This window comes from Strix uralensis, chromosome 4 (assembly GCF_047716275.1).
Source record: "Strix uralensis isolate ZFMK-TIS-50842 chromosome 4, bStrUra1, whole genome shotgun sequence".
NCBI classification, from domain to species: Eukaryota; Metazoa; Chordata; class Aves; order Strigiformes; family Strigidae; genus Strix; species Strix uralensis.
In genome coordinates this window covers 124,746,551-124,760,835 of record NC_133975.1, presented here as the reverse complement: position 1 = coordinate 124,760,835, position 14,285 = coordinate 124,746,551, and the positions used below count along the sequence as shown (strand labels likewise).

General features: G+C 44.3%; 1 protein-coding gene across 2 annotated transcripts in view; it reads right to left on the bottom strand.

Moving 5' to 3' along the window:
* Positions 1 to 8,001: 8,001 nt before the first annotated feature.
* The window catches only part of SYT16 (synaptotagmin 16), a 72,554-nt gene continuing 66,270 nt past the window's right edge, over positions 8,002 to 14,285 (bottom strand). For both annotated transcript variants that reach the window (XM_074865252.1, XM_074865250.1), the window contains one exon: positions 8,002 to 10,685. In XM_074865252.1, the coding sequence (XP_074721353.1) occupies positions 10,372 to 10,685 (314 nt within the window). In that variant the 3' untranslated portion in view covers positions 8,002 to 10,371. The remainder of the gene's footprint in view (positions 10,686 to 14,285) is intronic.

Sequence of the window (14,285 nt, the reverse complement as noted above, 5' to 3'; positions counted from 1 at the left end):
AAACAATACTCGGTGCTTTGCCAAGGAATGAAGCTGCTCTGAACAGGGAATTAAAATGCAGCTGGAAGCAGAACAGGATAATCAGAACAATAAAATAAAAAATAGCTGAGAGCCCCTGGGGAGCCCAGCAAGACCCATGCGTGCTTTGCTGAACAGCAAGCATCCCAGCAAGAGCAGTAACAAGTGGATTGCTAAGTCCACCATCATGTTTGCATGGCAGTGTTGTGCTCCAAACACATAGAAAGCCCAAGTATTTTACCACTGATTTTATGGGTGGCCTCATTCAGGTCAAGCTTCCCAAATCTTGGCACCAAGACATATGGCCCGTTCCCTGCTCTCCCCAAGTTCAGTGCTAGCAGCTTCACCGTAGCATGTGCCGACCCTGCACGGAGACACAGGCAAATCTGCCCAGAGCAATAAAACAAAACCCACTCTGATTAGCCCCATGCTGGTGATCAGGCTGAGAAAATCCACCCACTGTGACAATACTGCCAGTTCCTTTGTCACCACACAGCAGCTGAGGACATTCCCACAAGGACACTGGGGCTGCAGGAACAGCGAAGCGAGTGCGGTGTCCCCAGCAGTGCCCAAGTCCTTTAGAGTAATTGCCAGTACTCCTCAGAGCTGGGTTTACATGGGAGAAATAGGGTGGAGTTAGTGGGGGAATTGAAGCCAGTTGATGGGCAGGGTGAATTTTAAGTGTTTTTCAGAAAAATGAATGGGGTGAAATAGTGTTATGAATAATCAGGCAGGGAAAGAGCTGCTCTGGTACCAACTCGCGCCCTGTCATTGCCCCGGCAGCAGCACCCACCCGAGCTCCCAAACCCCAGAGCAACTTGCAGACAGTGCCTGGTTCTGCAGATCCCCCTCTGTGCTGGGAGGAGCTCCCGCGGGGCTGACTGCAACCCAGAGCAAACCCCCAGCCCCTCTCTGCAGCCAGCCCTGCTTCCAAGGTCTCCAAAAATGTAAAACTTCACCAGAACTTTCCCACCCCCACCCCTCTCAGCTGAGCCTGGTCACCCCACCAACGTTAGTCCTTAGCAAAACACATATTTCATCACCAATTTGCACCAAGGCGGGTGAGTTTTTCCAAATGCTGTTTCTCTCTGAGCCTCCCAGCACGCCCCATTTCCCCACTGTCTTTCAGATGAAGCTGGGTTTTCCGTATACCCCGGCGCAGCTTGTATCAGCCGCTGTTGCTGAGGCTTCCAGGGACTGAAGCTACCAACCGTCACCAGAAAAAGAAACTCTATTTCTGGGCTGGTCCTGGAAAGCCAGCCCTGCGGATGCCAGCAGGGATTCAGAAATCGTGGTTTCTCATGTCTCCCTCAAAAATGGCACTGCTATTCTGAGAGGAACAAACTACCCCCAGTTCAAAATCACCGTTTTGGGAATTTTTTTTAGCTTCGGTCTTTCTCTGTCTTAATGTAGGCATAGATTACAACTGCGACCTGGCAGAAGTATACCACACACACAAATACATCATGACCAAAGGTACATGCAAGCATAAGCGGCCAGCAGATAAAGACATACCCTCACTGCGGTGATGTGCCTGGCCTCCTGTCAGCCTAATTTCAACTCTCCAGCCCAACACCTGAGCTCTTACCTCTGTTTCCAAAGCAAGACACACCCACCCCGTGGCCACCCCAATCGCTACAGGGGCATCCCTCAGTGTCCCGTACACATGGCCAGGATGCCAACAAAGCCGGTTTCCTCACACAGGAGACACATTGGTGACACTGACCCACACATGCCCTGGGGGAGGTACCAACACATCCATGGGCGTACAGGAGAAATGATGGCTGGGGGACCACCACAGAGTTGAGTGCAAGGGGCTGCTCCCCCAACTCCTGCCAGGGGCCGGATGAGAGATGGGACAACAGCAGACACCGAACGCAGACCCAGCACTTTTCCTTCCCCACATAGAGCTGGCTGGAAGGCGGATATATACAGGGGGAGGCAGAGTCACGGCAGGGCATGGGAACCTCGTCAGTCCCCCAAAGCCTCCCAACAGCCTCTGCCTGCTGCCACAGGGCCCCTCTGTCCATGTGGACGGACAGGGGGACCAAGGCAGGAAGGATATCTCCCATTCCTCCCAGTTATGCATTATGCACTGGACATCTGCATCTTTGTTCTGAACAAAACACGTCCACCTCTCCTAGATGCATATTTACTTGGTTCTGCCACAATATGAACAAAAAGGAAGATACGCCGGTTTTGCATGTCTACATGAGCCATCTGCTTCTATTTTATTGATAAAAAACCTGCAACAACAGCGTTCACCACAACAAAATAAGACTGTTTCTAAGGTGTGGATGGTTGTATGTGTGTGTATAATTTCATCTCAGAATTCTGCAGAAGCTGGGTTTAATGCTTTTTTTTCCAGTCAGATATCATCTAGACATTAGTATTCCTAACGCAGCATATAATTAGCAAGAGGCAATATATTGTATGATCATGCACGTTAGCACTTAAGTAGAATAAAAATGTTTCATTGTCAAGTACATGAAAAGCTAAGAATAAAACCCTACCACTCTTCCTGTTGAATATCCAAACATCTTTTCATCATATTTTTCATCATTTTATCACAGTTTTGCACTTTAGATATCTCTTTCAATCACACCCAGTGCAAGTGAAACGATGCTCATACCATTCCAGTGGCCTCACCAGTCAATATCAGCCATTTATTAACTAGATTGAAGGTACAATTTTCAGTGCAAATCTTTGAACTTTACAGAAGTGAAAAGGGTATATGAATTTGTTTCTTATAACCTTCACAGTATGAACAACTCTCTTTTTATAGATGTATTTATCATAAAAATAATTCAGCAATAAATTCAAGCTCTAGAAGCCTTGCTTTTGCACCAAGAGAAGTTAGGGACCTGGCCCTTTTATTAATTTGTCTGTATTGTTATTAAAGTGATCAATTTATAGCTAAATTTTGTGCTTGTACATCTCAGGCTGGGAAAGCAGAACTGAGATCTTTATTACTCTTGATGCACCCTCAACCACAGGGCTGAATTACTCAGAATACCAACTGGCTTGCTACCTGCCCATGGTCTGTGCTGAGGATATGACAGCAACGAAAGGAAAAGCCTTAAAGGCAGATTATTCTACTAAATGCCAGGAGGCAGATGCAGTAAGTGGGCTCACAACGCTGTCCTGCGGCAACACACCCCGTATAGAATATATTTCCAATATAGAAAGACGCCAATACACACTAAAAATAACTTATTATATACAGTATATTTAAATCAACAGTCAAATATACATTGAGATGTGCTTCATGCCTCGGGGCACTCTACCACAAAAAACATTTTTATACACACACATATAAATGCCATGCAGTATCTAAATGCTAAGTCTACCAAATGATTACTTCATTTACTCTTCTTGACAAACAAAACCCTCTGCTGGGAAAAAGTCAATGACGTTACAGCTGAGAGTACAGCCCAGCAAGACCAAAACCACAGCAATGTCAGCAGAGGAGTACGGGAGAGGTGTGGTACCAGATTAAATGAAAAACTTGTGCTTGAGGTGCCACGTAGTGACAGCAAGAGATTGGAGGATAGGTTTTATCCTGAGCACCATGAACATAAAATATTGCTACCAGGCATGGACCTGACTTGGAGCAGACCTCTGTAGACATTAATGAGAGGGTAGGAGGTGGAATGATGGAGACAGTGTGACTAAAAAGCACCTGGAAACTGTTAACAAGACACAACAGGGATAAGGAAAGCTGGCAAAATTGTATGATTTCTCCCAGCTGCCAATGAAGAGAGAAAGGGAGAGGGAAGTATTTGGCACAATAAAATGCCTTCCCTGGAGGTCAAGGCTAATTAATGGTTGTGGGAGTCAGGAAAGAATATAGGGTTTTTGTCTGAATCCTGAATCCTTCTTGTTCTTCGCCCTTGGCCAAGATCAGCTTTTTGTCTCTTGTTACTCAATGAGATCAGCCCAAGCTGGGTATGACATTACAGGGGATAGACACCTCCAGAGTATCTGGTATCTATTCAGTGGTCACCCATTTACAGCTGTGAGGAAATGCAAGAGCCAAGAGGTGATGTCCTCACTTCCTCGCACCTGCAGCTGCCCAAGGAGCTGTGAATTCTATTAAACCACTTTTGTTAAGTAAAACCCAACAATTGGCTTTCCAATTTTCTAAAGAGATGAACAACTAACAAGTCTGAAAGGAGTTTCATAGCTCCCATCTGGCTTTTGGGTCTCTTCAACTTTTTCCAACCTCAGCTGCCTAATGCTCACTGGATGCAACATGGTGACCGTACAGTTTTTGTTGTGCAAGATCATACAGACTATCACAGCCTGCCTGCATTGCTGCCAAGTGGCAGATTTCCTTCCGCTTCATCAGTGGTACCTCACAGGATTCAGGATTTTATGTCCCTGTGATGGGCAATACCCAAAATCCATGCAAGATCCCAAATTAGGATCAAAAAAGGCTCAACATGGGACTTTTATCTGCTTTCTACAAGCACTGGGTTTTCCGGGCTCTGTGTATAAAGACCTGTCTAGTGACAGAGCTTTGCTCAGGCTGTTCAGCTCTGCAGCAAGATCTCAAAATTCATCCTGCCATGACAAACTCAGGAGCAGAGGGGGAAAAAAAATCTCACCTTCAGCCTTCTATTTTGGGGGAGCAGCACAGGGAGAGCCCAGCCTGCAGCTCTCCTCTTACACCCTCGTTTGTACAGATGGCTTGTGTGGAGGAGAGAGGGATCGTAACGCTAAAAGAGATGAATGGTATCTACCAAGTTCTTTATCCAAGCTACAGTATTGACCTATATCTGCTTCATAAAGGTGAAAAAACATGGATAGCTGTGTGGGTTGAGCGGGAACATCTTCCTGCTGCCAGCTGGCAAACAGCTTGGGGATTACAGCATGAGGATTAATAGCCTTTGTCATTTGTAAGTGCAGATGCTAACCTTACTCACATGACAGACTGATCTTCTTTGGATTCTGTGCCTGTTTGCTGTTCCAGAAAGATGACCTTGGGCTGCTGTGAGAGACAAAATATTTACACATTCATTTCTTAAGGCCTACAGCGTAGGCTGCAGGAAGACACGAGCTCACTCTGCACTGAAAAAACAGGAAAAGAAAAAAAAAAAAAGGCTGTATGCCTTCAGCAGATCTGGAGCTAAGGAATCATGCAGAGACACTGGGTTTCAGCTCAGGCTTGATGCCACTGCAGCCCAGCTGTGCTGCTTTCTGGAGTACAGAGTGAGTAAACTCCCAGCTCTACAGCAGCACAAGCACACCGAGAGCCTTCCCTCCCCACCACCTTCCCGGCCACTTGCTTGGGGTTTTCATTTCTTGCATGACAGCTTGTTAAATCTGCACCAGATTCCAAATAAACACCCAAACCAGCTATGTTGAATTATCCTTTATGTCTTTCCAAGCTTTAGGATCTGTCAGCTTCTGGCTGCTTTTATCACAGAAGCAGATCAGTTGGGAGCCAGCATCACTGCCTGGGGTATGAGAACATATTTGCTGGGGTAGCACACACCGAAGAGAAAAACCTGCCTCATTCAAATGTGAGCTCTTCTACAAACCCTGGCTGTTGGGTTTTTTTCCCCTCAAACCATAGTTGCAAACATCACACTTAGTACATTTTAAACAGAAAGCGGATGCTCCTGCATACTAATTCCTTCAGGCTCTATTGTCCTTTTACAGAACACGATGCTTATGAAAAAAAAATAAGAAAGCAAATACAGAACAGGTTGTTTCCTCTGTCATTAACTCAGTCCACGTTGAGGTGAACGATGTCACTATGTAATTACTAAAGTATCACAGCCCAACCAACAAGCTTCAAACTCCACCAGCGGACTAGAGATCAGGGAGGCAAGGTCTTGGTAATGAGCATCATAACTTTAAGATGACCTCTGCAGGAGTCAGCTCCCCTTCAGCCTGGGGATAATGCGATAGGGAAGGCCATATTCTTTGCTCAGCCTTTCTGTCCATCTTTTGTGCTGAAGGGCAGAAGGCAGCTGAGAGGCAGCGAGATGAAGTGCAGTGATCATACAGATTAAAGATGATGATAAATATGGGAGTGGAAAGAAAGCTCTGCAGGCACACTAGCTCCAAGGTCACCGCCAGCTTCAACTGAAGGAGAAAATGAACTGCCACCAGAGGAAATGCCTGCTCCTCTGCCAAGCTGCCACCTTAGGTTTTATGCTGAAGAAATGATCAATAGCGGCTGGCAGCCTTTGGTTCTGTGTGTCCAAGAACATCTAAAGACATTCATGACTGAAGATCAGTCGACTATGTAAAGCACCAAATAACTTCTCAGGATCTTCAGCTGCTAAAAATACATCCAGGTATTGTCTGTGTGCCCCAGGAGCCGCATAACTCGTATTACCCTGCAAGGGAAACACAGACAAGCCAGAGCGACAGGAGCGAGCAGCCCACAGCCAGGGTCCAGGTAATTAAAGACACAGGTAAAAAGGAAACCCAAACAAATCAAACGACATAGCAGACTAAAGCCTTTACAAACGGGCACTTCAGTAAGCTATAGCTGTAGCTCAGTGGACTAAAAGAGGTACTCATTTCTGTGGGCATCAGTTGAAAGTCAGCATTATTACAGGGAATATAAACGTGGTGAGATCATTCTGCTCTGTTGTTGATACACATTAAAAACAAAAAATAAAATAACAGCACAGAACCTAGCAGGACAGGGGTGTGCTGGCTGGAGAGACACCAAGGAAGGAACAGGCTGCAAGTAGCTGAATGACACTGTTCAAGATAGAGATGCACCCAGAGCACTTGCCCACAACATTCTGGGCTTATGCCAGTGCAGTTAGTTCCTTCTCACACAATGGTTTTGTGGGTTTTCAGGCTTTTTTTTTAAGTTCAAGTAAGCTACAAGGGGATTCCAGACAGTGGTGTCAAAAGGGGATGAATTATCTTAGAAAACATGAGTATATTAGGAAACTTCCATAATCTGGACTTGCAAGTGCCCAAGCATTCCCAGAACCAGGTCAGCCATTGCCTTCCTGTTCGCTGAACATCCCACAGCTCTTCTCCCCTCTTGGAGCCCCACAGAAGCAGAGATCAGTCATCAGCATCAGCATCCATGTGGGTGGAGGTCAGTGGAGTGCAGGGTCCCAAGTCTACCAACCACTGCCAACTCAAAGCCAACTGCAAGTCAAGACTCCCAAGGAATGGAAATCTTTCTGGAAATTCAGTCTTGTCAGCCATTTCTAAAGGAAACAAGGGGTTAAAGCAGCGACTGAAGGGCAGTGGTATTTGCATAAGAAAGACCATGAGCACAAGCCCAGCCTGTATCAATATTAGCAATGACTAATTCAATCTGTCAATGGGAAGAATTATGGGAGCTCTGGAATACAGGGGAGCTGCTACAAAGCCTCCAGTTCACAGACCGTCAATACTGAAAAGAAAAATAAACTGCAAAGGCAACAAAAATTCCCCAAAACAGTGAGCGAGCATGAGCATCCCCAGCATTGTGTTCATTCCAAGATTCCTAAATTCCTCCATTGCTTCTGAATTTAATGAACCTCACAAATGTACTGCTCGATGTGGATGTGACAACAGGTTTAGCCACAGCTCCAAAAATAGAGTGCTCCCCTTGCCTCACCCCTTTTCCCTCCCTGTCAAATTTTTCTGGTGAAACATCAGGCCAAATGCAGCAACCTGCTTCCATCTGAGAGCAAAGTTTTAACATGTGCTCAGATATTAACTTACACTAAGTAACCTATTTTCACTTGCTTTCCTTGGACTTCCAATACTCCGAATACTCAACTCCCTTAACGCTGGATCATCAGAAAAGATCTTGATGTGAAAATGGCATGGAAGTCCAATATCAGTTTACTTCATTGCTTTTTAAAATTATCTTTTCCAAGAATTTTTTTTCAATCACACTGTTATAAATCTGGGTTATCTCCAGTTCACTGCTGAAACATATTATCAACATACACTTTTCCCTTAGCTAATCATTAAGCATAAGCAACACTTTAAAGGTTCAAGAAGTCATGAAGAGAATCTCAGTAAGTTTATTATACATACACATCCCAGATATTAAGATTACTTATAAACACTTGTATACACATTTTACGTAGTTCAGGAAAAAAGATGCAGAGATTAGAAAACAACTGAAATCAGCAAATGCACCTTTTGAATTGGGCTGTTTCCTCTACTTTTTTTTCCAGAAGAAAAGTACATGATAAAAAAACATTTCTATTCTGCTGGTTACTGCTCATTTTCTCTCACATTGGTAATACAACAGCATTAACAGTGCAGTCAAAAATGTATTTGCTTGCTGAGCTGTATTTGGGTTAGATCCTGCTTTGTGATACAAAGCCCCAGTAGTGCAAAGCAGGTATTATGCCAGCTTGTCTAGGCAGTGGAGGACAACCCTCCTGCATAGCATACCCACGAGTCTTACCGGAAAAATGATGCTCAGACGGGTAAGTGATAAGAATATATAAAACCATGTAGAATAATTTGTCTCACCTATACCAGAAGTCCTTCTACATGCAGATTATTCTGTCTGCCTCATGAGGACAGCCAAAGCCTGTGCGTAGGATACCAAGTGATAACCTGTGTGTATCACACCACTGCCCTGCAGGGTCTGGCTAGCCTGGACGTGATGCAAACCAGCACCGAGGCTCAATTTTGGTCAAATAGCTAGTGCCAAAAATTGCACTGGTTAGATTTGCACAGCACCGTTGAAGGGAAGGAGACGGCTGTGGTGCAGTATGAGGCAGAATTTGGTGTCAGGTCTCAGTAAATGACAAAAACAAAACATGAAGTGATTCAATACAGACAAACCTTTTCAGCAAAATATTTCCTGTGTCTTGCTATCAGCAGGAATGGAGAAATGCCAGTCCTCTCCTAGAGAGCGCAGAGAACAGGAGATTGGGCAGCTGATAGGATTTGAAGATCTCAGCACCTTACTGCCTACATACCAACACTACACTAGAGGATGAACAACCTCTGCACACAGCATTGCAACAACTAACAACCACTAAACTTTCAATAGTCAAGTAGCAGACTAAGACACGTCCCCTATCCATTGTCTCTACAACTTCAACTCGCAGAGACGGGAAAAAAGATTAAAATGGAAAATGAAAATATAGTCTGAAAAGTAACTACATAAAAGTGTCATCGCCTCATCCAGCAAGACTGCTCCTTGTAGTGTTTTCAGTTAGAGGCAGGAAGCGTAATACTTTTCTCTGGTGTTAGTTCAGCAGAGCCAGCAGCCCCTTTAGAAGGTCCCCCAGATCCTATTCCTTGCCTGCAGGAGAGTTCGCCCCAAAGATGAGGTGACATGGTCTGGCATCCTCTACTGCTCAGCGTGCCAAAACCAGTCCTCTTTCATATCCCAAGAAGATATTACAGAATAGCACATTTGAAGAATAGCCCTCAGCAAACTGAGTTGTGCTTAACTGAATCACAGAGAAACCATGGATCTAAAGCCTTCCTGTGTAATCCTCACAGAAAAGCTTTCCTGAATGAACCTTACTTTTAAAAAAACAAAGTAACACATGGGCAAAACAGTGATGCAGAAGAGTGACTCAGGCACAAAGGTGGATGTGCAGCTTGTTCTGGTCTTTTTTGGTATTCGTGATGACAGAAGCCATGAACTTCAAGTAAGCATCTAAACATGCGTTGTATAATTGCAATATAAAAGTGATGCTAGTTATCTATCGTGCAAACCTATGGCAATGCAGGCTAACAAGTGCACAGGATGCCTAATTAAAAATACTGGTAGTGTTTAGTCCTAATATCAATTTTTAGTACAGGAAAACAGTAGTAATGTCTAGGCACTTAAAAGTTGACAGAGAATTCAAGAGTGCTTTCCCATGCTGCTGAAAAATATATCATCCACTCTGCAGTGGTATCAAATGCTTATTTCTAGGACTTAGAAACACAATAATAAAAGGGAAAGAATGTGATCTGCATGCAGGTTAGCCTTTCTGTGAGCTATCTGCGTGTGAAGAATATTTGCAAACTTCATTAATATAAATAAGGGGAGGAAGGGAAGAGAGAGTTTACCCCAGAAGAAAACAGCATCAAAATCAGTCTGCCATGATCAAGCCTATGACAAAATGAGCAAGACAATGACCAAGGAAAGGGTTTTGTAGGTATTCTCACTGGTTTTTCCTAGGATTAATTACTTGGATGTAAAAGATGCGGGACAACCTGGAAAGACAAGAACTAAACTTGCTTCGCAGGCCTTGCCACCTTTAATACCCATGACTGCTGACACTGAAAAGTCAGGTTAAAGTGTACGTGACCTGTCAGAGCATGATGCTTGCCATCAGATAGCTGTTTTCTGCTGACTGAGGACAAGGGAAGACAGCCCATAGTCCCAGGACCCGCAGGCTGCCATGGTAACCACTAGGACTCCAGTAGCGTGTGCCACCTGCAGACCTGTGTCCCTTTCGACTCCTTCATTTCCTGCCAATGACTCTGCTCTTCCTCTCCGCTGCTGTTCTGACCCATAGAAATCCAGCCGATCATCTCTTTGCGCTTCATGCTGCGTTTGTTGTATATGGAGATCATTAGTGTGACATCAGAGAGCTGGAAGAGGGCAACCTGGAAGATGAAAGTTTCCTTGTAGACAGGGTTGGGTTGTCCTCGGCGGATGGAGGTCTTGCAGCGAGACATCTCCTGACCTACAGAGTTCAGCAGGCAGAGCTTTCCATAGGTGTCTAGGACGAAAAAGAGGAAATAATATGTTTGGCACAGACAAATAATATGTTTGACAAGACTAAACGAAAGCCCCAAGTGGTCAAAAACCACCCAAAAAAACTCCAAGTAGAGCAGGTTTTTCTGCCCTGAGTAACAGATGAGGGCTGGACTGTCTCCTTAGTAAAACCCATAGTAGGAGAAGCAGCAGGTGAAAGCACCCCTTGGATTTCCTCATATTCAGCTAGGGAGAAAAATGAAGGAAACTGATGCATGTTTCAGCCCTACTCTTTTGGAAAGAGCAGGAAATTTGTTTCCCAAGCCTAGCAAACATGTCTAATACTAACTGCAACTATGACCATCTCTATGGATTCTCCACATCGCCACCTTCCCTTTTTCTCCCTCACAATCAAGCTTCACTGGGGCTGTCGTACCAATGCTTCCCTTGGCTGCACTTGCCTCTCCATCACTCTCCATTGAAAGAATGACTCTATGACCTGTTATTTGAGATAGCAAACAAAAAGGTCCTGAAACAGAAGGAAAGGAAACCTGCATAGACAGTGAAATGATTTGATCTCACATGACAGTTTCAAGGCTTTTTCAAAATTCTCATCTTACTTTTTTGGTGGACTCAAGGTCAATTTTATTCACTATTTAAGACCATACAAGGAGTAAAAATGCTTAGTAGATACAGGGAAGGGATGGTCCAAGTCAGCGTTCCCGTAAATTCACCCTTAAAACTCTTGCCGTCTCCTGTATTAATTTGTTCACCTCTGTTATGTGGTCATTAATACTGTAGTCTCTAGGCAGAGCTCTGTGGCCCCAAAGCTCCACAGACCCAGCTCAGTCTAAGTTTTCACCTCACTCTGCACGTGACAGTAACAGATCACTTGGCTAGAAAAGTCCCCTCCTAACCCCTGCAAAATCTGTGCCTGGGTTTCTGCAAGTGAATATTATTTCAGAGTGTGCTGAAGATAGGAAATAAATAACAAGCCTCCGTCTCTTGTCTACAGCATGTCTATCCTCTTCTGTTCCCGTTTGACGTGCTATTTTATGCACTTATCTACTGAGCAACACAAGGTGTGAAATTACACTTCAGGTGTGAAAACACTTCTGTGTCTCCAAAGCCGGGCTTTCCGCTCCTCTCAAACTGTTCCACTGAAAAAGCTGTCAGGAGACTGACAATCGAGGAGCAAATTGTGAGCCTGCACAGCTGTACAGCTATCAAGTTACTGTGGGGAAAGTTCAGTCCAATCATTAGCTGGGGGTGCCAGCTTGGCTCCCAGCATAACACTGGAGATGAAGTAGATCTTGCCAACACAGACCTACTCTAGACAGAAAAGCAGAGCTCTGACATGAAATAGTTTCCTGATTGTATCTGAGAAGGAAAGAACTGCTTTATCAAGAAGTGGACTAATTCCCACAGTAATATTTAATGTTAGTGATGCTGAGGGACTGAAATCTGTCACAACTTCAGACCCATCAGAAACACAAAGCCCAAGACAGGACTCTCTCTTCTAGCTCGACTCAACGTGAAACCAAGCAAGGCAACCACCAGACACAATCTCTTGCAGTACTCGTAGAGATGTCACTTTGCTTTGCACTGACAAAGCATAACGTGCACTGATGTGGAAGGCTGCTGGTCTGAGGCTGCAGGAAACTCCCTGGAAATAAAGATAAGTGGGCAATAGGGGTTTTATGGAGGTTTTTAATGTATTCACCCCTTTTTTTTTTTTGTGAGGAGGGGATTTCAAAATAGTTAAAAATCTCTGCCAGGCTGATTTTTAAATACAAACAAGCAGCTAATTAGTACAATTCCCTGTTTGAATTTTAAATTTTTTCTTTCTTTCAGATTGAACACTTACATCTTCTACACAATTTCTGTACACCTTCCAAGCCAATCCCATTTACAGGCAAAAAGCTGAAGGTACTCATTTCTGCTGACACACAAGAGAGGTGATTGCTGAGACCTAGGAACTCACGGAGATGAGACCTTCTCTATTTGCTCCTGGCCCAATACCTCCATTTTTCTCTAAATATGTCCTTGGTGTCATATCTCTTTCCCCACTACCCTCTGAGAACTGCTTTGCTGAGGGTGAAGGCATTTGATTGGGGCCACAGTAGGTGCTGTGCAAGGGCAGAGCTGGGGCATGGAGCAGCACTGGAAAGGTCCTGCCCCTGAACCCCTTGGCAGCTCCTGGGAGGGTTTTCCCTGCTGGGCTGGGGCAGGGGATGGGCAGAGCGGAGAAGCAGTATGCAGTCAGTACAAACACCCTCACTGCTATCCCACCTGAGCATGGCAAGGTGCAACATAACTAACAGCAGATTAAGTACTTTTTTATCTTATATTCCCAAGCTACTTGAGGGAAAGGTCATCCACACATGCCTGTATCTCTTTTTCTGAGAAGATGGGGAGAGGACTGAGGTCTAGATTTTCCTCTCAGTAAACCTTCCTACCATCCTTCCTTCTGACTGCCACCAGTATTGGCAGCTCAGGTGGGATTCATCACACCTAACTGCAGGTACATTCATTTGAGCAGTCCCCAAAGGAGTCAACCAATTTATAATCAGTGCCACCAAAGAAGCATATGGCATAATTCAGCAGCGATCTAGTAGACAATGCTACCATTACAGATGATTTAGGTTTTAACACTAAAGCAAGTGCCACAGTTAAACACCTCATAGGATGCTGTTTCAGGGTGTCCCAGTTAATTTTCCAGGCAATGAATGGATGAGTTTCTTGCGTTCTTATACTCTAGGATGTCACATCCCTGACTGAGGACTCAACTTTTGCAAGTGTGGAGTAACATATCTGGTTTTAAAAAAAAACAAGCATTGCATAACCAATGACTTAAACCCAACAGAGATCAAAGTCAGAAAATTAGGCTTTTTCTTTAATACACATCAGATCTGCTACTTAATTCTGCACCAAGGCCTTGTCTATAGAGTACCAAGGTTGGTAGGGATTCTGCAGGCTGGAAGGAGCCTATGCTCAGGGCAGAGCTAATACCAGGAGCCCTATTCATACCCATGTAAACACAGGCACAAAACCAGTGCAAGTGACAACTAAAACAGGCTGCTAATTCTTCTCAAATTTATTCTACTGAGTGTATTTTACCAGCCAAAAGAATCAAGCTTGCCTGAACAGAAATAAAAGAGTAGGTGTGGATAATATATTTAGCATCTGAAATTTGCTTTGCAGAACTGGTACGTATGAGGCTGAGCTGTTATTCTGTTTCACTAACTACATTTTAAAATTGTGGTTTGCCCTTACTGCATTGTGCTCCTTGCAGCATCTTTTTAGGTGTCTTGTCAGGAAACACTTTGTAGTTCTCCTTGTGGTCCAGTTGGGTCCTCTGAGATGGAAAGCTCTCTCCTCTTGTTGGCTTTGCCAAAGAAAATCCATCCCTGGATATGAAATTAGTGGAACTACAGCAAGGATGAACTTGAAAATTTACTGAAGAATGTATGTGTGAGAGCATCTATTCATTTTGAAGGCAAACATTTTCCGTCTAATTACATGCTCAGATTCAGTAATGGCCTCATTACTGTGGTATCTCAGCACTCTATGCTCTTCAGTGTATTTACTTTCATGCCACCTCTGTCAAGCACAAAAGGAGGAG